We start from the raw sequence: 25,287 nt of genomic DNA on the forward strand, positions 1-25,287 counted from the left end.
AGCTCTGAACACCCTATCAGCTTATAGCATATTCACAAGGAAGTTAGCCTTTCACCAAGGGGGGACCTCCTTTTCTTGAGATGTTGCTGATAACAGAGCAGCAGTTCACTGGCCCAAGGAATGCAAAACAAAGTTTAAAAAGTTGTCTTGAAATGAGATGTTCCAAGGCACTTGTATACAAGTACACAAGGTAGAAGCAACCAGAAGGATTATTGTGATATCAAACTCAGCACCCACCAAATCAAAACCCAGAAAGACTGAGCATGGGATTAACTAGTGTTAGAAGTGAAAGAATCATTTAAACAATAGAATAAGAGAACTATGTAGCCAATGAACACAAATTTCTTTGTTTTCTAAAATGTATAAACAGCGAAAAATTTTCAACAACTTCAGGACCCTCACTACCAAGAAGCCCAGGGTGAAGATTGGATGCTGGGTGGTGACTATATTCTGCTTAATCTGTCTGTAGGTCTGTCGGTCTCTCCCTCCTTTCTTTTTTATGTTTCTACCTCACATTTTACTGTTAAAATAAAATCCATACTATTGATTTTGGTATATGATCCTGCTTGCACCTTAATTCGGATAGAGGCATCTCTCAATAATCTGATCTTAACAACTGCACACAATTATTTTATTGCAGTAGAAGTGACACAGACAACACTTAAAAGTTTGGCACATGTCAGGTACCTAAAGGCTGAAGTATTGGATTCAGTGCCCATTATCAAGTAAAATATTTTAGCTTTTAAAGCTTTTCTAAGAGTGTCACTTTCTTGGCAAAGAAGAGATGATCAAGAAAATCTTAACTCCTATGCTTGAGTCATACTGACCTTGTATTATTTTAGCACATCATGACAACTTAAAGTAGTACAGGGTCTTCAAACATCAAAATCCATTTAACCTAAATACTACTATCTCTTGTTTAAATCAGGGGGAAAATAATAAAACAGTATCAGAGATATTTTATAAGAAGACATAAAATTTATTCATACTACAATCCTTAAATAATATTGTAATTACAAAAAGGTTCAGAGAGAATCTCACTAACATGTCAGTGAACCCAATTCACATGAGGACTACAGGAGAAATAGAAAGCTGGAAGAAGGCTCTCTTACAGTAGCTGTTAGGGTTATCATTTTAGCTATCTCAAAGGGAAGAGGCTGATCTTCTTTTGCTAGAGAGTGGTTCTGGGCATAATGGAAATATTATGTTATGGCTGTTTTGAGTGTGATAGCTTAAGAGTTACAGGAAACGCTGCTGTGTATCCTACTAAATGAAATAAAAAAATATGTGTTCAGAGACTCAGAGTGCAAGAAATTTCAGTCCATCATTTCATTCTTCCATATGAGTAATGTGATAAAAATAAAAAGAGATACTGAGAACTGAACTAGAAGTCATTCCACTTTCCCTCAATCTTTCTTCCCTTCTGCCTCAGTTCTGCAAGCTGAGGTCAAGGTTTACATCTTGAGACACAAACAGCTTCACTCTCTGGTGGCTGAAATTTAATAAGCCTGACACAGAAGTTACTGCGCTGGGGTGTGCTTAGTTTTACTGTAGCAGCGCTTGCAAAAGACAGACTGGGAAATGATATGCCCAATAAGCAGACAAAAGAGATTTTTTACTTTATTTACAAAAATAGCCTAAACTTCCTTCACTCTATCTAAAAACTAAAGAAGGAAAAAAAAAAATCTAGTAGCCTTTCTCCTACAATCAGGAAAAAACTAGTTTATTTGCTGAATACATTCAACCAAGCCATTGAACTTAATGACTTTTAGATAAAAAAATCCTATACTTTTTGACCCATTATGCTTTTAAACTGTTAGAACACATGCTAGGCATATAGTTAGAGCTGCATAACCAGTTAAACAGGGTAACTTACATGTTTCCTAAATGTAAGGAAAAAATAACTATGAGGTATATAAGTTCAATAATAATAATAAAACAGCTGGTCAACCAAAGACCTTTCTTTTCTGCAAGACGTGCACACACTCTAGGCCACAACTTCTAACAACGTCTGGATAGTAGTTGTCAAAGAGATTAAAAACTTTGCACAGGAATGCAAACCTGGTAATCCATCAACAAGCAGAAATACTTTTTTTCTGCTATTTTCTGAAGAGCAAATTTAACTATTAAAAAAAGAATCCAATTGTATAGAACATTGCAATCAGAGAAAAGAGAACTAGACACTACTGGCTACTGTCTACACTCTCTAATACAAAGGGCTGCTCTAGTCATTGACCTTGTCATAAGAGATTAGAGATTTTCTCCTTGTCTCAGGTTGACACAGGTCATGGTGGTATTGCTACAGGGCTGTCAGCCTCTCATAATTTCTGTTATGAACTTGTATTCTATACAACTTGAAAATTTTGCCACTAACAAATAAAATTGAAATTAGACAAAAAAATTAAAGCTGTTTTCTTCAGGAGAGATTTCTTCCCTTCTAATTATTAATTATAGAAAATGTAGCATGTCTCTCGAGAATTTAACTTCCTAGGCTGGACTCACAGAGCAGCTTAAGTAGCTCTTGAACTGACAATAGAAAGCATCTCACTGTCAGTACTAAAGCTATTAAATTGCATCATCATCATTATTCTGTGAAAAAAGAATTTTCTTAGTAGTCTGAAATTGTTTCCAAGGCTCCACTATAGACAATTAAAGTGAGTAATACATTTTCCAAAATTAGACTGCCATTAAGTACAGTTATCCAACAGCTGTTATCATAGATAATTGTAAATTATTTTGTTGAATATATGATTTATGTTGCTGGGTCTACATTACCAATACCATTTTTATAGCCTGAAGGAAGGGAGTACTACTGTTATTTAAGTAGAACTGTAGGATATCGTAACCAATTCCTTGACTTCTACCCATGGAAAGTGCAGTATCTGTAAGGTACTCCATATTACACCTTTGATATCCTATACCACCTAGGTATTGGCACCTTGTAACCAGTCATAAATACAGTCTTTCTGAATTATGTACTTATATGATGCTCCCCTCTAAGAAAAAGAATGGCATCAAGAACATGGGGTTTGGGAAAAGTTATTGATATGCACTATCAAATCAGCTGCCAAGTCAAGACAACTCAGATAAAATGAGAATTTCAAGATGGTAGGGACAATAACTTCTAAGAAAATCAGATCAAATCTCAGTTGAACCTAAACTTTCAGAGGTTTTTTTTTTTTTTTTGTTATTCTAAAGCACGCCTGTTTTTAATTCACAACACAATAACACTTTAAACGAACAGGATGAGAGAAGAAAGGTACACATAGGATCCAACCCTGAAAGAATAAATGGGTAATGAAAGTATTTTTCATATTGTAATTCTCCTGAGCTATACTTAGGAATGTTCGACTATCCATGTAGTTTCTCATACATACAATGTTATTTCTCATACATACAATTAGAATGTAAAGCAGAGAACTGAAGCTCACAATTTCAGTATGTAAGATAGTATGAAGAGAAAGGCAAACTAAATATTTACTGATAAGTACCCAGGGGAAAACAAGTACCCATGCCTTCTTTTTTGTTACATACAAATAGAGAAACATCTGGGTCAATTAGGAATACTTACATTAGTCCCTGAAAGCTGCAATTATTACAGAAGGTAGAAAAAGAAAACAAGAATCTATTTGATGTTGATCTACAGTATTAGAAAAGGGACTGGATTAGGATAGGAATAACCTCTACAGATTTGTGATAAATTGAAGAATACTGTTTTTCTTTTCCCCTTCTTAACAGAAACTTCTAAGTTAGAACGTAGAGCCACTTCTCTATTAACCAAGGGAATGAGGAGAGAAAAAACATGTTAACACACAATTTAACATCTTGTATTATTGCCTATGGGACAGGTAGGGGAAACATTAGGATTTATACTGAGAGCACTTTAACCAGAATAATGCAGACAGGTACCAGCTACAGATCCTGAAATGCCAACTCTTAAGGCCAGGAGTTTTGAGTAGGGAAAAACAAGGCCTAGTTTAATAAACAGAAGCCCTATAATCTAGTTTCACTGTTAGTTCTCCACTATTCTAGGAGACTTCTTTAAGAAATTTTTGACAAATCTTCAGGGCGTTTTTCTCTGACAACTTCAGAGTTACTGAAGAGCTGCTCATTATCTTACTAGTCATTTAAATTGAAAGAATCATCTCCTTTGTATACATATACACACATGAAAAGACATGCCCTGTATCTCTAAAGCTTTATACAGGAATTGTAGGGCTTTGTAGAGCACTGAAAAATTCACAAACATAAGGAATATTATTTAAAAAGTTCTATAGTGTGTGAAAGAAATAGATATCTAGAACACAAAATGAATTAACAACACAGAAAGCCTAACACTATAAGCAACATTTCAAAGACCTTCTATTTATGAAAAGTATTTGAGACAAAAGCAATAGTAACATAAAATATCCAAGGAATGATATCTGTATATCCATATCTGATAACTGCAGAATTTAGGGCAATATTAGAAAAATCTTAACAATAAATATAAAATAAATTTTTAAAAATTCTAATGGTATGACACCTCACACAAAGTAAGCAATGCTAAGACATTCCCTGGGAGACCAAGATGCCAGATAAAAACTGCTATATAAAGGATATTTGCATACACATGTAAGTATAAAATCTTAGACACGGTTAACACTGCCATTAATAAGTGCAGTTGCACATTGGGGTCCAATGTATTGGCTCTGGAAATCACAGACTGTTTGTGCACTCTAGGACATAGAAACACTCATTTCATCTGTTATTTCAAGTCCTACCCCAATATATGTGCAGACTGTCACCCTACACTATCCTGCTTTCCCTAGGAGAGGAATGGTGTGGACAGCAGTAGTGCTGCAGCAGCAGACTGCAGAAAGCTCTCCTCTGGTCAGGGGCCAGCCTGGGCAGGGGATGCTGTGTGTGACAGGTCACAGCTACCCAGAAATTCTGCAGTGGTACAACATGAGGGTATTGAAAGATGCAGATGTTTCTAAAGGTATGAAAACTCATGTAATAGGCAGCTAAAACATACATCAAAAGTTCTTTAAAACTTTGAATACATTTAGCAAGTAAAACTGAAGCTTTTTTTAATCCCTAAGATATAATTATTTTTTAAAATTATTATTTAAAAATTAGTACAACTGGCACTTTATGAAAATAGGTATAAAGATGCAAAACTTTTTGTAAATCTAAGAACCTAGAATTTTATCTTGTTACTGTTAAAACCACATACTAATTACCTGCTTTCTATAACAAGTTGCAAAAGAATGAAGGAGAATAGTTCATTTCCATTTTGAAAAAGGCAAAGCCATGACAAACAGTAAACTATGCCAAATAAAATCCAAATGAAACACTTCAAGAAATTAAATTTTGCAATACTCTACAATTTGCAATTAACTGACACATAAAACATTTGACATTTTAGAACACACAAAACCAGAAACACTACTTCTTGCTCTTTACTTCTAGATGCCTTCATTAATGAAAAATGAGAACATTTAAATTAAAAATGGTAGAAGGATAAATATAATAAAATATGATCTACAACAATAATAACAGTGCAAGTTATTAGGCAGCAGAATAGCAATTAGATATATACACAATACCTTAGTGGCCCAAATACTTTAATTTTCCTGAGACATGTTCCCCATGAAACACTGTTTTTAATTTTTAAAGACTAGAAATTTATTACATTGTGATAAGCTCTTTATGGCTCCATCTCCCCTGAGCCATAAAGCAAAGAACATTTTGTTAGTCCAGTAATAATATAATGCTATAGAGAAGACTCAGTCCTAGCATGAAAAGATCCACCATTTCACATGGTGTAATTTTTTTGTAATAATGATCCTGTAGCAGTATACTGACTTTACCCAAGGTTATGTCACTTTACAGGCATGCATAAGTATACTCTTTTGCCTTGGACACACAGGTCAAATGAGGTTTCTGTATGTAACTACAAAAAAAAAGAAAAAAAAAGAAAAAAAGAAAAAAAAAAAAATTACCACAGAAAAATTTACTCAAATGAAATATGTCTCAGTATACTTAAACCATTGATTTCTCGTACTTCAAACCTTCTGATACACTATAATCCTAATTTTTTTTTCATTAAACACACATTATATTTCACTTTATTCTTCTAGTACTAGTACAGTTTTTACCTCTTGCTCACAAGTTTTCCCAAATGATCAGTACCAGTGTCAAACCCTTAAAACATACCAATCCAAAAATTAGAATCCCACTTATTACTGGTCAGTAATCAAATAAAGGTACATTCTATTGGTTTGAATATGCACTCAGTGTCAGTTTACATTACACACAACTGGAGCAATTAAAGCAGAACATAATTTTGAAGACACAACATTCCAAAAGATGTCCTGACATAAACAGGCTACTTTTTGTATATGGTGACACTGTGAAAGAGAGCCGGAGTGAACTCATATTTATGCACAGCAGACAACCCAAGCCCAGGCTTGGCAGCAAACCCAGTGAGCACAGCACGTGTGAGCGCAGGGCTGCTGCAAAGGCCCGGCACGAGCCCGTCCTCCGGAGAGCAAAGGTGACACGGGGCCCTGTTCCAGCAGGTCAGGGAGCACGCGTTAATGAGCTGCAAGAATGAGACACTGCAACACTCTCCTTATTATATAATCACAAAGGTCGTGAGTAAACTCACACAGATGTTAGACAGAAAGACTGGACTGATAAATAATAAAGTGGGCTTTCCTCTCAAATGCCTCGCACTACCCTGAGACAAAACTGCATGTGAAGCTTATCCAAAAGAACCACACATAGGGAGAGGCAATTCAAAAATGAACAGCAGAGAAAAAAGCAATGTTTGGAGTGCTAACCCATAAGTGGTGTCCTGTAATGACTGAGGCACAGGCTCAGACCAGCAGGGAATCTGAAACATTTATTCAAAGAAATGAGCTCGTTTTATGCACTTTTCAAGGCACAGTATTTCCTTACATGGCAATTCTCACTAGATGACCTATCCTGTGTTGCAACATCAGCAACACACTTTTCTGAATGTCCTTCTGTGGGGTGATCACGTGCTGCTCACCTGTCTGTCAGCTTGGGCACCTCCTGTCCCCAAGGTCAGGTGGAGACAAACCTCTCTGAGCTGCCACGCACTTCTTTGTGCTGCCATGTGTTTCCTTGTGCTGCCATGCACTTCTTTGTGCTGCCATGTGTTTCCTTGTGCTGCCATGCACTTCTTTGTGCTGCCATGCACTTCTTTGTGCTGCCATGTGCTTCTGCAAGCGTGCACCACAGTCTGTAACTCAGTTCTATCCTATCTCTTCCCACAGTGCCCAAAAGAAATCATTCAAGAACTAGAAATAAACTTGTTTCATAAGATACAGTTTATTAGCACTTATTTGATGACTTTTACAAAAACATGTCATATATCTCTAAGGAAGAACGGAAGGAGGAAGAAAAGTAAGAACACATTTTAAAAAGAAACCAGCTATTATATATAAAAACAGCCTGGAAAAGTACTTGAGAAAGAGCAATGTACACCTAGACGAAAGTTTTTCCAAAATGCAGCATCAGATATACTGCCAAACTACTACTGAATATGATATTATAAGAGGACTAAAAAAATTATTAAAAGCTGCACAAGAACAGAAAACATATATGGATATCAGTAGCCAATGGAACTGTCAACAGGTATACAACCCTTCAAGAAACAAATTATTCCCCCCCTCCAAAAAAAAAAAAGTTTAAAAAAGTTTTCAGCCATCAATTAAAAAAAAGAAAAAAAAAAAAAAAACCAAAAAAAAACAAAAACAAAAACAAAAACAAAAACAAAAACAAAAACAAAAAAAAAAAACCAAACAAACTACAAAAGATACATCCTTCACCACTTACCAAAAAAGAGAGATAGAAAATACAGGATGGTTTTCCCCTAAGTACCAAAAAAAAAAAATCTTGATGAATGTTAACACTACCTCAAGAAACCTGAGGTCAGAACAACAATTTTCTTCTCATTATTATCAAAGTACGGGGGGCAAAAAGGGACAAGTCAAGGTCAGGAGCCTCTGGGAGAACCACTGTAAGCCAGAAAAAAATTATCTTGGCTATATAATTCTCATTAGTCTTGTGAAAGAAATTAGTATCATTACAAAGATGTACATAAACATACAATAGGAGCAGCAACAATCACTAGCAGTGTCTGCTTCGTGCCAGAGATGTCTATAATGAATGCAATAAAATTTGAATAAAAAAGATTTTTAGCTAAATTGCTTTTATATTTTCAGTTAACATAGTTCCTGGTCTTAAAAAGAGCAATGGTAATAGTGTGTTCATAGAGTTAGCACCTCCATTAAGGTCTGCTGCCAATATAAAAGAAAAAAAGTTAAAAATAACAACCATTACCCCTCCTCCTCCATTAGAAGTATAAATGCCAGTATTCGAGAGCAGAACTGTGTCTCAGAGTAAATATACCAGCAGAATTCAGAGACCAGAAACCATCCTGCCCAAATTAAGATGTTCTGAAAAATTCCAGTCTCAAGAGCTCAATTAGCCAACTACAACAAGGCTACATGAATGAATTACAGCTACTCAGAACAAGAGCGGTAGAGCTGGGTCCAAGATGGTACAGAGTGTAACTACTGCCACTATGTAGAATAATAAATCCAGGCTTGTTAATGCTGTTTTTCTTCTTAGGTAAGAAGAAAATTGGAATACAGCACCTAGAAATTGTGTTATTATAATGGAAAATTCTATGCACCTTTTCTTTGTGTGAAATTCTGTTCCATTTATGACACCTTATTATTTACATTCAAAGCAAAATAATTGGAACTTTATACACAAAACTGTTTATGTATGCAACAAATCCTTATCATCTACAAACAGATTTGAAAACCTGCTTTTAGGCACAGGAAGAGACTAATTTTTACAAATGGTCAAACTGCTATATGTATCTCTAAAATCACTGAACAGAACCTTTAGACTCCTGGCATTTTCAAAACATGCCTCTCCACTTACTACAGGCTCTTTCTACAATTGCAAATGTGTAGCAGTCAGAAAATAAAAGCCACATTATTAAAAGGGAAACTGGAAAACTCTTCAGATTAACTTGTTTTGCATGTGGTTTCTCTTTTTTTTTTTTTTTTTCCTTTATCACCAAATACTTTGAGTCTGGGGCAACTAATAAACAAGCACCAAAAATTGCCTTTGTGTCTAATTTCTGTGCAATATTAAAATGAAGTAATGGATCTTTCAGCTTGGAAGCATTGCTTGGTTAGTTTCTCAAGAAGAAAAAATTATCCTTGTTAATGCTGCCCATGGCATTTTGAAATGTGGTAGCCAATACAGAAATCAAAACCAAAACCCACAAAAAAAAACCCTGTTGAACACTGAACTTAGCTCTGGTTCTGAATTATTCTAACCACAAGTAACAAACAACGGTGTGGATGGGCAATTTGCAAATCAATCTAGGGAATAACAGAAGTCAGACTCTGGGTTAGTATATTTGTTATGTTTTTGTCAAAAATTTCCTTGCTGTTAAATTAAAACGTTAGCATTCAAGCATATGACAAATCTTATTTACTGTATTTATGGTTAGTTAATTCTCAATGAAGAGCTGTTTCACTTATGCCCGAGATTTGCTCATGAAGCATCTAAAGGGTATTTTAATCTAATAATATTCATAATCTCTTTAGTTTTGCAACAACTTTCAAATGATCACAGGGGCAAGAGAGTATTTCCCTTCACTCCTTGTTCTGAAAATCAGACAGAAAGTGAGAATGACAAGAAAGTAAGTTTCCACTACAGAGAAGCAGAAAATAGGCTTACAAAGATTGCCAGGTTGTAGCCTAAGAAGATTAATTCCTGCACTTAAGGCATAACATAACCAATCTAGAGAGGAATGATGTTTAATTGAACTGGTGTTATTTGCTTGGATGCAGAAGAAACAGGAAGCTGTTTTAAATAAAAGTCAGCATGCACATAAGCAAACTCCAGCACGGAACTCTCATCAGTTTTCTTGTAACAGCCATCTCCTAGGCAACTCGCGCAATAAAATGAAAGTAAGAGTTCATTTTTCACTTCTGACCTTGTGACAATGAGTAGCTAACACTGGGGAGAAAGAAAACATGTTGAAATTCTTGTGAATCTCACAACACTACAACGAATTTAACTAATTTCTTCTGTATTATAGACCAAAAATGACCTGTCTGGCCAGCCTTGCAGGAGTGCTTTAGAAGTTGCACATAACACAGCAGTCTTCACACAAAGGAGACAGCAGCTATGAAAGCAGCAACTTCTGATCCCAGCTGCCTTAACTACTTTTCATCCCTCTAGAAATGGTCACAAGCATACCTGTGCCTGTACAGTCCAACATAACTTTGAGTTATGGTGAAGGTATCTTGCAAAACTAAGCTGCTTTAGGAACCATCATATTTGAACACACTCACTTATCTCATGTAAAGATACTCTTTTCCAACACTAAGGGGCACTGGCAAGGATAATGATTTACATAAAACAATCCCTACTCCTAGCAGGAATTTAAAAATAAATACTAAACTTCCTATACTTCCTATATAAACAGTCATGTTCTTTGCATGTTAGTTTAGTTTTAGTTCAGCTTTAAGCACAATGCTAAGAAACATCTTATCTTTGCAGCCATCTTCCTAAGTTCATTTGTCAGCTGGGAAAGGCTAATGTTATACATGCAGTTTGTAGAGAATTTTAAATATTTTCAGCCCCCTGTAAGTTTAATCACAGATCAACAAAGGCAACATTCAATCCTATCTATGTTTTGTAGCTATTGGCTACAATTATATAACAAAACCACTTGTCATAGCTTAAAAAAAAAAACTTATGCAGAAAGTTTATAAAACAGATCCTGGGGGGAAGAGGTTGGGGGGCAGGGGCATTACTCTAGTTGTATATTTTGTACAAGTTAAATACATTTTTCCTTCTCTATCTCTAGCATTGATTTTGGATGCTTTTACAAAATGCCAGGATCCAAACTGTACAACTATAACAACAGGATTTATTTAGGTATCAAACATCTCTAGTTTCTGTTGTTGTCATTATTATCTGTTAACTGTGTACTATGTGTTGAGTAAGTGCATACATAAGTAAGTTTAATATTTTTAACTACACCACATACTAGTGGTTTAAACAGTACTCTTATGCAGGAACAGATGACCGCATTTTAAGAAAAAGCAATCGACTATTCTGAGCATTTAATGTTATTATTTGCTGAAGGAAATCAAGTAGAAATTTAACTTAAGAATTGTAATGCTTTAATTGCAGTGCTGGGGGATTTTGTTGAAGGTTTTTTGTTGTTTGTTTTGGGGTTTTTTTGAGAAAGTACAGCAGTACAACAAAAAATAAGATGCAGCCTTTTTCTTTTCCTCTGGTTTCTACTACACTAGTGAACCACTAATCAACTATGCTAATTAATGAAGCTGCATGAGAGGGTGATCAGTCACTGGAACAGGCTCCCCCCAAGCAGTCAACATGGCACCAAGGCTGTCAGAGTTCAAGGAGCATTTGGACAAGGCTCTTAGTCCAATGATTTAGTTTTCAGAAGTCCTGTGAGCAGCTGGACTCAATGATCCTTGTGTTTTGGGCAGAGATGGGCTGGAGCTGAGCTGCAGGCTGTGGCACTCTGCAGAAGCACATGGCAGCAGAGAGCTGGCCTGACCTTGGCAGGAGATGCCATGCATAGAGCCCTACGGAGAGGAGCCTGCAAGCTGACAGACAGGTGAACAGTGCGTGATCACCCCACAGAAGGGCATTTAGAAAGTGTGCTGCTGATGTTGCAACACAGGATAGGTCACCTAGTGAGAATTACCATGTAAGGAATACTGTGCCTTGAAAAGTGCATAAAGCCAATCATTTCTTTGAATAAATGATTCAGATTCCCTGCTGGTCTGAGTCCATGCCTCAGTCATTCACATTATGTGTCCCTTTAACCTGAGATATTTTACTATTCTATGCAAAACAAAGCGGAATGCAACTGCTGTACATTAACACAATGCCTGTTTTTCTATTACAGTGGGAGTTACCTATAAAAAATAAGTCCTTTAATTAATTTTACCTATTAAAAATAAGGTATTTGGAAGTGCTGTCACATACTTCACTTACAAAATGAGCACATTGCTTTACAGTGATAACTTCCTCGCAACTAGAATGATAGGCAAAACCCCTAAGATTTCATCCAAGAACTCAAAGAAAAAGATTAGGTAATAAAAAAAAAAAAGGGTAGATTGCATTGATTATAAATGCAGATAAAATTGGTATTAGATAACTTTTAAAACAATGATACAGAAGGACTCTGAATTAAAGGGTTGAAGTATTTGGACAGGCAGTTCAGATGCAGTAACTTTGGTATTGAAAGTAAGCTGATATATCAAGGTGTGACTCAAGGACAACTTAATCAGTCTCAATTATGTTACAAAGGGAAGGGGGAGATAAAATATCAGTTGATAGACTTAGCACTTTCACACAGCCAAGCACCAGCCAGTAAAGTATAAGATGAGGTTCTATAGGGTAATATTTGGTTTGTTTCCAAAGTCGAGAACCTTGTTAATACCTCGAACCTCATTTAAGGATTTTACACTCACAAAGACTTTGGAAATCTTTCTATCAGAAGATATCTTACCTTCTTTAATCAGAAGCAAATTACAGAAGCCAATTACAGAAAGCAAGTTCATGGCACACTACATCAGATTAATTTAATGCGCATTCTCATAATTTATAGATCAATTTACACTTATTCTATAAAATCAGAAGGCTTCAGGTGAAAACATCTAAAAATAGTCATGTACATTTGCAGACACTACTTCATTGGGAAAAATTTTTGCAAAACTTGAAGCTTCAGATTCTAAAAATTGCAACCAACTATGGGGGCACTTTAAAAAGTTAGTAATAATAGATATTCAATACCAAAACTTCTATTTGTGCTCTTTGAGAGGAAGCAATTTTGGGCCTATTTCTGTAGCTTCTTGAAATATCTATGTTATTAATTTTATCACCTTTAGTGAACACCATGTGACACATTAAAGATTTCATGAAAAAATTACGGGGTTGTTATGCAGGTTAACATCAACATAACCATTTGTCTCATTCAGAAGATTTACAGTAGATAGGTTGGGCAGAATTAATCTAATTTCTGTATGCCTTTTATCATCCTGTCCCCCAAATTATTCCAAATTTCTTGAAACATTTAGAAATCTTGGAAGTCGAAGCAGTCTCCTGATTGCCTTTTTGCCTCCCAAGCGTCACTGCTCATCATGAAACAAACAGGCTCACCAAAAACGTTAAAGGTTTAATAGTATTCAGAAGCTGAAACATACTAAAGTCCTCTGAAATGAAGTGCACCTCATGAAAATCACCAAGGTAGTGTCACTTTCACTCATGTACTGGAAGATACCTTGAAGAATTCTTTTCAGTCTAATTCCTTGCAGCTGAAAGATTTCTGAAATACAATATACAACTTTAAATGTAACTTTTTAAAACAGAAGAAATCATATACATGTACCATTACCAATATGGTCCTCTTAAGATGAATATTGTGTGTGAAGCAGATTTCCAGGTTCTGACAGAGAGCAGTAGTAACTAAAAAAGGCCTTCCTGAAACTTCTAAAGAGACAATTAAAATAACTGGTTCTGGATTATAGGATTACAAACATGTGCATGTGTGTTTGTGTGTATCCCCAGGCTATTTGAGACACCAGTGATGAAATAGAAAATGCAACTAAAATAACTCAATCACTGTTTTGCATAGCATAGCCATTTTTTGTTTTAAAAGGTGTGAATCACCTTCACCACCTATAGCCCTGAAGGAGGGAAAAGTGCACATTTCTTGGAAACACAGCGTAATTCACCAGACTTCACAGCAGTGTTCCAGAAACTGAACATTTCTGGCCGAAAGAAGGCAAACACCTCCAGATCACCTTTTATGAGTTCACCTACATCCAGAACTGCTTCCTCTGTGATAACTCACATGGGCTATTTCAAGAACTAAGTCACATACCAAAATACTCCACTATTCCTCAGCAGAGGGTCCTGATTCCGTGAACAGTTAAGAGCAGACTTAAACCCTGTCCTAGTTATAGCGATTATTCAAACTTCAAAAGGCAATGGAGCTGTAGCCGGGGAAGTGTCAGGTTACGGAACAACACTGCAAAGCAGAAAGTCTGCTGATGCCAAAACTAAGAGAAGACTATCAGGCTCTTCAGCGGAGATAATAGCTCTGAATGCTGCCGAGCGCCGTCCTGCTGTCCGAGACCCGCTGCTCCAGGGCTCCGGCGGTGCACGGCCCGGGGCTCCCCCAGCCCCGCACTGCCTGCCCGTTCCCCTCCACAGCCGCTTTCCCTGGATTCAGCCCCAGCCTGCCCCTCACCGCTCCCCCACAGCCTGCCCGTTCCCCTCCACAGCCGCTTTCCCTGGATTCAGCCCCAGCCTGCCCGTTCCCCTCCACAGCCGCTTTCCCTGGATTCAGCCCCAGCCTGCCCGTTCCCCTCCATAGCCGCTTTCCCTGGCTTCAGCCCCAGCTGCCCCTCCACCGCTCCCCCACAGCCACCCCAACCTCGCCCAGCCCTCCGCCAGCCAGAACAAGTGCCCCGTTCACATTCAGCCCCGGGTCTGTTACTTTAAGGCGAAATCTGCCCCCGAAAGGCAGCAAGTAGCGGAAGGAGGGGAAGGCATTAATTCGTTTCCTGTTGCTTTAATCCCTTTACTCTGGTTTTAGCAGCGCCGCCCGGGGCGTTCTGGCTGCTCGCCCTGAGCGAGGAGGCCGTGAATGAGCAGCCACAGCCTGGGCCGCTCAGGCCGCGGGAGGCGGAGGGGAAAGGGAAGGGAAGGGACAGGGGCTGCCCGCCGCCAGATACGGCCCCTCGCTGTCCGGACAGGCGGGCCGGGCCTGGCGGCGCGGCGGAAGCCGCCGCAGCGGGGCCCGGCCGGGAGGGGAGAGGGGTCAGGCTACGCACCCAGCAGGAGCCCGTCCATGTCAAAGATCAGGTGAGTGACCGGGCGCAGCGCGGCCGCCGGGGAGGAGGAGGCGGCCATGGCGAGACAGAGCAGCGGAGCGCAGCAGCAGCCGGGGCAGATGGAGCCCGCGCGGGGCGAGGCTGGCCGGGCCGGGAGCAGCACGGGGCGGTCGGGACGGGCGGCGGTTTTAGCAGCACCTTGGGGCGGGCCCGGCTAGCGGCGCTTTTGGTCCGTCTTGTTCTGCTTTTAAAGCAAAGTCCATTTCTTTTCTTGGGGCGTCTAGCAGAACAGCGCTTCTTGCCCAGAGAGGTTGTGGAGTCTCCTCTCTGGAAATATTCAAGAACCATCTGCATGCAGTTCTGTGCTCTGGGATGACCCTGCGTAGGCAGGGTGGTTGGAGCAGACGACCCACGCTGGTCCCTTCCAACCTGACCTGTTTTGTGTTTCCTAAATCCCGTTTGGTGCTGCTGGCGGGAGGTGGAAGAGTTGCTCTCAAGTTGATGCATTAGACAGTGTCTTCTCTGTGTGTCTGTGTAGAAATTTACAGGGGTAATATTAACACCAGACTGTAGTTGAAACAAAAAAGAGTAAAGTAACGGTGAGAAGAAATCTGTGAGGAAGGAGTAGATCTTTCTCTTACAGGTTGCTGAGTGCTAGAATGGTTAATTGAAGGCTGGTTTGGGTGTTGTGTGTTTCTTCTAAAACATTCAAGAAGTTCTGATGTTCAAGAAACAAGACTGTTCTTGAGTTGAAGCAAAATCTTCCTGCATGGACACATAGTCTGATTTTTACTGGGCAGCTGGGAGGAAAAGAGGGCACTTGCCTCAAGTTTTCCCTTTTGTGTTTTTTCATGCAGGTAACTCCACTGAGCATCAAGCTCATTGAAGCACCAGTTGCAGAGGCAGACATGAGAAGAGCAGTGTCAGGCTCCCAAGGTGACATACTGGCGTGAAGATGTGTGCTGTGTGCCTTTCTGTGTCAGGTCACTGGTTAGTTGCAGCTTCATATAGGAGAAGCCCTGTCTCATTTGTAGGTAGGCCTTGCAGCAGTTCTTTTTTCCTAACAGTGCCTGCATTTGAATTGACGATGTTTCACCATTTTAGCAAATTAGTGGCTCCTTTTAAAGCCTTAACTGTAGGTGTCACATAGCTATACTTAAAATTTAATTTCATCTCATTAAGCATCTCAAAACCTGTCCCTTGCAAGTACACTCACCCTATGTTTGTGTGAAGTGTAGACACAGAATTCTCCTCATACCTTCTCCTATTCGCGAAATAAGAAGACAAATAAAATATTCTTGGCCTTTACTTGTACCTTTTGAATAATAAAACTTGACTTTCAAACAAAGTTTTTTTGAGTTTTGGGTTGGTTTTCTCTTTTTTTATCTCGTCTCATTCTGTAATGATAATGATGCTTAGGCCCTGTCTGTGTAGGCTAGGAAAAGGATTGGGCACAATACCTTCAACGTCTTTTAAAACTTCCATGTGTAGTCATGAAATTGATCCCTGTGTAGATTTAAGAAAATGGTTCCTGAGCTTTCAGATAATTTTTTTTTTGTAACCTTACAATAGATGAGTGTTAAAAATGCCCATGGCTGTTTTGTTTCTGCAATAAACACTGTGCAACAAGTCAATATTCCAGTTTTGTTTCTAGCAAATGTTTATAGTTCTTCTGTAGCACACTTAGGTGGGAACATAGATAGAATCAGTAAAGGTAAAATCCTAAATAGAGTATGCCAAAAAAAGTGTTCAACTCTTAAAGGGAGTTAAAAATAGTAATTTAAATACTTACAATGATAATGTTGTTCTAAGAAAGAATGTGATTCTGCTGTAAGAGTATACATGTGTGACAAATATTTAAAGAGGATGGGTAATGATGTTGTATGACAGTGTTAGATTTATCAACTTTATAATTAGCAAATATTCTAAAAAGCTGTTTTTTAATTGCATACATGGTGACAGAGTAAAATCTTTTTTTGTTACTCAATGGATGTAGCTTTTCTTATTACCTTGATTTGTTGTTCTAATTAGAAAAAAGTATTTGATTACAACTTCCATTGCTTCTAGCCTCCTAAAAAGGGGAGAAAATCACTGTTTTTAGCATGTAAATTCCCAGTTCATCTGAGGGAACAAGGGTTTTGCAAAACTTTTGAGTGTTTAAAGTGGAATAAATCATAGGCAATCTATGTGAAAGTAGCCCACAAAATTAAAGTGTAATACAGAAGCTGAACATTTTTAGGGTTAAGTGGTCTCGTTTAAAAATGCTATGGTACACGTTTCAAGACTGTCACTTTACTGACAGGCTGGTGACCTCAATTTTCTTTGCTTTGCTCTGGCTCATCAGTGATAATCAGTGTGATGTTAGCTTACTTGATTCTTCAAAGCTGTATTCAAACACAGGAAAGTCTTCCCAAGATAGACAACTGTTTAGGTTTATTCTGTGTGACTAAGTCTTTTTACTAATGTAATGAAATGAAGTAAAAGTCCAAGCAGCTCTTAATTCATGGTGGAGCATAGTTTTCTAGACAAATAAGAGAATGTGCTGATCTAAGTTTTATTTGAGCTGTCTTAAATATCTGTATCTAATGACTCACCGGTAGTATTTGGTTTTGTTGTTGGGTTTTTTTTGTCTTGAAAAGGAATGAAAATTTTATATTGAGAATTGTGCAATTAATTTTTTTGTTTGCTGCTATTTTTCTATTCCTTATTTGAAGCTGGCTTTGAGTTATAAGGACTTCAATAGCTTTAGAGTTATGGGAAGCATAATTTAGTTGAGTTGCAGTAACTACGAACACCAGTAATTAATTATATTCCTACAAACCTGATGTATACCTATTGAGAAGAATGAACTTGGATGTTATAACCAAGATGTAATTCTGTAACTAGACTTGAATCCTGGAAAGTCTGAAGAACACAATTAACTTCATGTACATTTTTAAAATTAATGAAAGTTGCTATCTGGGCATACACCAAAGCAGATATATGGTGTTATATGGTACATATATATCTGGATGTCCAGGTTTTTAAACAACTTTAAATTAGCTGCCTATAGGTAGCCCTACTTAATGGCAAACAAATCTATTTTCTTTGGTTTCATAATAATATGTTAAAATCTCACTAGTTTTATTGTTCTTGAATGTGAGATAAAGTGAAAATACTCAGATGCCATGGGGTTATTAAGTATGCAACACAATGTTTTATGTACTCAGTCCTCTAAACCTTTTTTTAACTTCTATATTTGTTTGAGTTTTTCTTTACTTTGATGCTGAAAGTTTTGTACATCACTGAAATTTATATGAGTGAATTCTTTCCTGGAAAAGTAATAGCTTCAGAATATGCTTAAGTGTTTTCATAGGTAATGCATTTCATTCAGTAATTGCAGTTTCCTATTTCACTTTCATATTGTGCTCAAAGCATGGATTCACTTACCAATTTCTTATGCCATTCATGGGAGCATCATGCTCTATGTGTTTCACACAGAAATGACTGACTTTATTTTTCTTTTTCTGCAGGCACCTTGACAAAGAGGATAAACAGATTATAATCCATTTTGTTTGGAATATTAAAAAAGAATCTAAGACTTGAATAAATCCAGTAATTTAAAAGCTTTCATAATGATTTACATAAACAGCTGTTAAACCCACTAATAGTAACAAATTACTTGGAGTGACTTAGAATTAAATGCAAATTCAGGTATCAGCAACAGTTGCTATAGTTAAGCTGATAAGCCTACAGAAAATGAAACCCCTCTCAGTGCTGGATGTCACCAAACATGAGCTTTTCACCTTAAGATTATGAATTAGGTGAATTGTCTTGTTTCAGTTCATGTTTTTATAGGGGCAAAATGGAAGATGACCATATATCTTAAAGCAATTAAATAGTACCATGCAACTCCTGATCTAGGTCATGTTTTATTGATTACCTAAGTTAAACAAGTGTATATGCATTTTTAATCAATCATGTGTGTCTTCTCTCAGCTAAGCAAGCAGGGATAGGAGAGCCATCTGTTTTCTAGATTTTGGTATTGACCACCAATTACAAGTGTGTTAATTACAAAGGCGTGGAAGATGATGTGTTACGCTGCAGGAGAATGAAGATCTGTGTTTCTCACTTGTGTTTATCTCAATAAATTTAGATGAGGCACTTAAAAAGGTTCTTAAGCAACACTGAGAGGTGAAATTCTGGGAGAGCTAACCAAGCACACAGGAGGGAACAAGGGAGTAATGCTTTGATATTTTTAGATGTCAGTTGCTATATTATTGATGGGATTGTCCAACAGAACAAAGTTTCTGAAGCTGGGAAAGGAAGCCTTAATATCATGCTTTAGGGACATTTTTTGCTTCTGTTAAGGTCACTGAGAACTATTTACTCTCCTTTATGGATTGTGACTTAGCTTGTTGGCATACTTTTTGGTCTTCTAATAAAATACTGGCTGTACACAGGCAAATTGTTCAGGTAATCAGCAGCGTCATTGTAATGAAAATCCTGAAGTGCCGAATAGCTGGGTCCTGTTTAGCTTTAAACTATCAGAAAGATTAGGACAGAAGAGATTGCATCCTCTGATAAGATATGAAGTGTTGTATCCTGCTTTATTTTTCCTATGATATGGTTTGCTGTGTAACTTTATTTATCTAACTTGCCATTGCTACAGGAACCTAAAATATTTGTTATTGACTTGTTTTTATTTTTTTGTCTGCATGTTGATTTAATTGCTTTTTTGTTCATCTTACTACAGTTTGATTGTTACAGATTATAGGAAAAGTTTTGTATTTGTACTGACATGTGGAATGCACATTCTGTGAACCTTTCTGAGTAAATCATCTATCACTTGGCTGCTGGCAGTAAAGGTGAAACTGAATGCAGTCACCCGTCCAGTGGTCCCTTTCAGTCTTGGGTTCCTAAGCTCAACCTTTTCAAAGGCTGTGGTAATTAGATCTTCAGATGGGGAAGAGAGAGAAAGAATTGCAATTCTCAGTGTTACAAGGTCTCTAAGCCACTGATCTGTCATGCTGCTCCATGTCCAGGTTTTATATGCATGTTCCCTACTTGGGATGCAACAAGCTGTGGAGTTGAATCTCCAGAGCTCAGACATTCTGCCTACCCTGTGGCTGTGTGCCCTTAAAAGTTTGTATCTATCCAGAAGAGTTGAGTAGAAGTAAATGAAGTGGCTGACACAGCCCAGAATGTCTGCATGATCAGGGAGAACATGCTGGCAGCCTGGGGAGTGCAGGGAGGCAGCTGGAGGCCAGCTATCATACTGTACTGTGACCTTTTTTTCTTTGCAGTGATTCTGGTGGTCTCAGCTTCTAGAATTATCTAGGCAGAAAAGCAATGGTACTTGCTGATACACATGAAGTAGCAACTTGGGAAGCAGAAATGGTGGAAAGAGGAGAAGGGGCAGTGCCAAACAGAATTAGCCAGCTTCTTGAGTCCCCATTGCAGCAGTTGTGTTAGACATCCAGAATGTTCTTACTATGGGAGTTGGGACTTTTCCTTGGGTGCTGGAGTTAGTATACCTCCCAACCAAGTCATCATTAAATTTTTTTAATTCTCTTGCCCCAGAAGTTATTGTACGGTTTTCCTGCTCCCATGTACAGACACGCAAATGTATTGGTAGTATATCTCAGAATATGCTCTTGTGCACAGGCAATAATGGCAAATATGCTTTGTGACCATTGCTGTGTAAGACACTGATTAATTTTTGGTGAGGACATCACTAGGCTGCCCACTTATTTAAGTTCAGCTTATGTTTACCTATCTTAAGGAGTTAGGTTCAATGTATTGTAACAAAACAGATGAGGAAATGATGTAGCTTTATTATTTTAGACTTGTAGTTTTAATGTTCTTTGTAGAAGACCAGTAACAGACACTTGTTTTCATTAAATATTTATGAAACAAGTAAGACCAGTGTAAATACTTGTGTATTTACTGATACAGTTAGATGGTTAGATATTAGGAATGCCTAGAAGAATGCAATGAAGTTCAAGTGCTGTCAAGCCAATCAGGCCCTGACTTTTTTCCCTAAGACAGCTAGCTCCACTTAATCAGGTAATCTCAAACATTTCACCTTGAGCTCTGTAAGGTGAATGATTGATTACAGTGACACTGCAGGTTTGCAAGAGCTCTAGATTTCCATTTCATGTCCTTACATAGAGGTAAGACCATAAGAGACATTCAAGATCTAGATGAATTCTTTGCAATAGAATTGGATAGGCTTAAAGAAACTGTCCAAACATTTTGCCTAAAATTTTATGAATCTTTCAATAAATCTTTTGTTCTGCTAAGATATCCTGTGTTTTCCCTCTACTCTTGTATTTTGCAAATTTAATTTCTTTAAGCTATTGTTGTAAGTTATGCTTTCTGAAGCTTTTTAGCATTTTGATTGCTCTTCAGCATATTATGTTTTCTGTATCCTTAGAGAAGTCCAGCATGCAGATACATTTATTGTAGCTGTGGGGTTTATAAATGGCAAATGGAAGGTAATTTTTTGCTATTAGACTGCTGATATAGTCCCAGATACATCAACACCTTTGATTTAACATAAGAGCTGAATTACTGTCTTTGCCATAGTTTGGTTTTGACTGCTGATTAGTCAGGTTGTACCAAGCCAAAAGCTCAAAACTCTTGTTGCTATTTGTCCAATTTAAAATTTTCTTTATGGTTCTATTCCATATGTAGTTTCTCTAATTAAGAGGAATCAGTATCATACTTCAGTGAAAGAGATCAGGGAAAATATCTCTAGCCCATTAAGAGTTTATTACCTCTTCATACAGTTCAAAATCTCTTTACGCATTTTTAAGTATGAAAAACTGCTATCATGCAAGCCTAATGAGGCAGATATCTGCAAGACTCTGTGCTACAGAATGAATTGTTGTATCCCTGTTGCAGAAATGTTGTATGTGTCATTTAGGCCGGTGACTGCTAAAAGTAGAAGGGGATAAGTATTATATTAATGACTATGTTTGACAGCCTGGCTACATAATCTGTTTTTCACTGACTTTTCCTTTTTATGCCAATAATTATGCTCTCATCTGGAAGAATTAGACTAATGCAATTTTCCAAAAGCTATTAACAAGACTTTTAATATTAAGATGGCTATATATCCTAATGTGCCATGCTAAAACTAAGCTTGTGTTGTGGTCATGAAATGGGGCATGGTTAGGGTGTATTCTGGGTTTGCAGAGCATAGAGAAAAGCCTACAGGCTTCAGGGGGCATAGAGCTTCACTCAGGATGTGGCATACTTGTCACCAAGTTTGTATCAGCATCAGCTAGGGTGATGATACTTTTTGAAGTTGGTGGAAATGAAGTAAAACCTTGCCTGTTCTCAATTTTTCAGTATTTGGATGATTGTTGATTCTTGGAGGGCCTGACAGTGTGGGGACCTGAATATCCATATGCTTTTTCTGACTGCATTACATCCAGTAAATAAAATAAATTACCTTGTAGATCAAATGAAAAATATTCTTCCTATTCAAGCCCATCTTTCTTTAAAAATCCAGTTCTGTTTATGACTCATGGCAGCTCAGACCAGTATTATTTGATATTCAGAAACTATGGTTACAGCAAATCCAAAACCTGAATCTTTATTCTTGCATGGCATACCAAACATGTTCTTCTAGCTAAATTCCAATATGTAAGTCTAAACAAAAGTTAATCACAATCATTAAAAAAAACCTTTAGACCAAAACCAGTGTCGTAGAGTTCTGTGTATAAAAGCCTTTGGAGCTTCCTCAGAACTGTATAAAGTCCTCTACAAGCCACAGATTTCACAAATACATGTAATGACTATCAAGATACCTACATGACTGCAGAACTTGCAGAGGAAAACTTGGCACTGTTGTTTTGCACTAAGCTGAAGAATGAAGTTTAAGCATCTTTTTTCACTGAAGATTTGTTCATGTTCTCTAGAATCCAATAACCCAATTTGTACAAAGTTCCTAGAAAAGCAAAACTATTATCTTTAAATTCTAGGTAAGTGTCTTTTAAAAATATACTTTGATATTAGCCATGTTGCTTGGGTTTCACTATGATAGGAAGTTAACAAATACCCTTTGGTTCATTTCAGCTCTGTTGCAGGTATGTTTCATTCAAATCTAAGTAAAATGCAAGTTTGTATTAGCAGATTTATGTGGAAGCAGAAGTATTTACATGTGCACCAGCACCCAGGCAACCCAAGATAGAGTGTATCATGTTTTGTTTTTACCAGGACACTGTACCGTACATGGTAGATCAACATTTAGTGGTGTGGTAAGGTTGGATCCTAAACGTCTAAAACTTGGGCAGAGATGTTTTGATGAACTGAAACAAAGGGTCTGCCCCGCTGCAGCTCTGCCTTACCACTAAGTTCCAGTATATTGAATCATGCTTCGTTCTTCCTCCTTTTCATCCCAAACACTAATTAAAAACATAATGTTCTTTTCCAGTTCAACAAATTGCACTCTTTTATACATATAAATATTCATAAATAAATCAGTAGATACTGACTCACATTTGTGACCAGAAGTCCAAAGTACCTTAAAAAATAATGTGTCTACCATATTATGAAAGAAAAAAAATGGACTCTGTGTTCATATCCAACTCTGTGTTCATATCTGTGTGGAAAAAGAAACCCAAACCACAAAAGCACCTGTTGGCCAAAAAGAATAATATAATCCATTAAGTAACACAGATTGTTGGAGAATACATTACTGGGTAGCATAGTACTCTATTGCCATGGCTAAATGCAAGCCTCCCTGTTGGCATTTCAGTTTTCACTCCTGCTTAGGCTTTGAATTCAGCAAGTAGTTGTCACTTTAGCACCATTTAGTGGCGTTTAATCAAACATGGAAAAGAAAACCAAACAAGCAAACACCCTCTATTCAGTCTTGATTCAGAACTCTAATTTGAATATGAGAAGATGTTTATTTTTACACTCATTAACTCATTGTAATCTTTTGCATACTGTTATAGTTAGAATGAATAGATCTTTATACACTGCATTTTGGTTTTCCATATCAAATGCCTTGAATTGTCATGCTAATTTGCATAGACAATTTTTCATTCATTTTATCTATATTTTGTCATACATATACTTATTTTATCATTACTTTCTTCTCATTTACATAATCACAAGGTTTTGAATTAATGTAGCTTAATAATAGTTTATTTTAATAAAATTTACTGTAAGTAAGTAGTTATTATTATGCATTTAAGAGTTGCAGTGTATGTATGCAAGAAATGGTGTTTTGCCAGTGGATGCTGCTTCTTATCTGTTGTATCTCTAGTACTGCTTCTTTTGTCCATATACGGGGTCTTTTTGAATAAATGCAAGGCCATACTGCAGTTTTTCAAAGGCTTAAGGTTTGCTTTTCCTGTTGATATTTGAGATAGAGAATTCTTTCAAAGTTGTTAAAGTAGAATGTTATTTTAAGAGAGACAGAGGAAAAATGCAGAAGAAAGCTCAGGATAAGCTGTACTGATTTCCTGAACCACAGGAAAATGTAATTTAAACTTTGCATTTAGGCAGCTGTTCAAAAATCTTGGTTTAGTTTCCAAGTGAAGATTTCTCACCATCATTGTGAGCTCCCAGGTTTTGCCTGGAAGAAAAGTAAAATTTCATACTTAGGTTGTAAGGCTTGGATTCTGTTAAGTTTCATCATCAGTGGTTGTTGCACATCTTTGGAGATCCATCTTTCTTTTCCTGATCAAATTTCCTCGTGACAAATACATAAATTGGGGTGAGGAGGACAATAGCTGAGAAGGAAGGTAAGATGTCAACTAGCTAGGACTTTTTGAAGTTTAATGAATGATTTTTCACTTTAGGGTTCTTGTGCTTTCTGGAAGGAATAATTTTTTTGGGAGCACATAGAGTTCCTAAGACTATGCATATTAAAGAAACTAGGATGGGCTCTAGCGTATGGTATTTATAAAAAGAGAATCTCCAAATATTCTGTGCCTCCTGTGGAAAAGTTTGAAAAACAGTGATCTGAAATCACACTTTAAAAGGTGTTTCAGTGCAGCATGTCCAAAGTTGCTACATAGATATTTTTTAGTAATGCTTCCCATGTGTACAGAAGGCAGAAGTATACCTGAGATTCTGGCACAGCCTTTGTTTTCCAAAAATAGTGCAAATTCACAAAAACATCTAACAGGAGATCTTCAGTAACAAACTAAAACAAGCATCTTGTTTAGGCATATGTATATATCCATTATGAGAACATGCTGAGATTGTTTCGTATTAGTGAAGCAGTGTCTTATCAAGAAATCCTGTCAGTCTTGTATAAATTACTTTTTCAGTGTTGTCCTTCTTCCCCTCCACCTTTCTGTTTCACTTTGTATGACTGGACTTTGTACCCATATACTGATAAGTGCACAGC

General features: G+C 37.3%; 1 protein-coding gene across 1 annotated transcript in view; it reads right to left on the bottom strand.

Moving 5' to 3' along the window:
• PUDP (pseudouridine 5'-phosphatase) overlaps positions 1 to 15,305 on the bottom strand; it is a 61,751-nt gene extending 46,446 nt beyond the window's left edge. Inside the window, exon 1 of the mRNA XM_056485671.1 lies at positions 14,931 to 15,305. Within this exon, the coding sequence (XP_056341646.1) occupies positions 14,931 to 15,009 (79 nt within the window). The 5' untranslated portion in view covers positions 15,010 to 15,305. The remainder of the gene's footprint in view (positions 1 to 14,930) is intronic.
• Positions 15,306 to 25,287: the final 9,982 nt, after the last annotated feature.

Source organism: Oenanthe melanoleuca, chromosome 1 (genome assembly GCF_029582105.1).
Source record: "Oenanthe melanoleuca isolate GR-GAL-2019-014 chromosome 1, OMel1.0, whole genome shotgun sequence".
In the NCBI taxonomy this organism is placed as follows: domain Eukaryota; kingdom Metazoa; phylum Chordata; class Aves; order Passeriformes; family Muscicapidae; genus Oenanthe; species Oenanthe melanoleuca.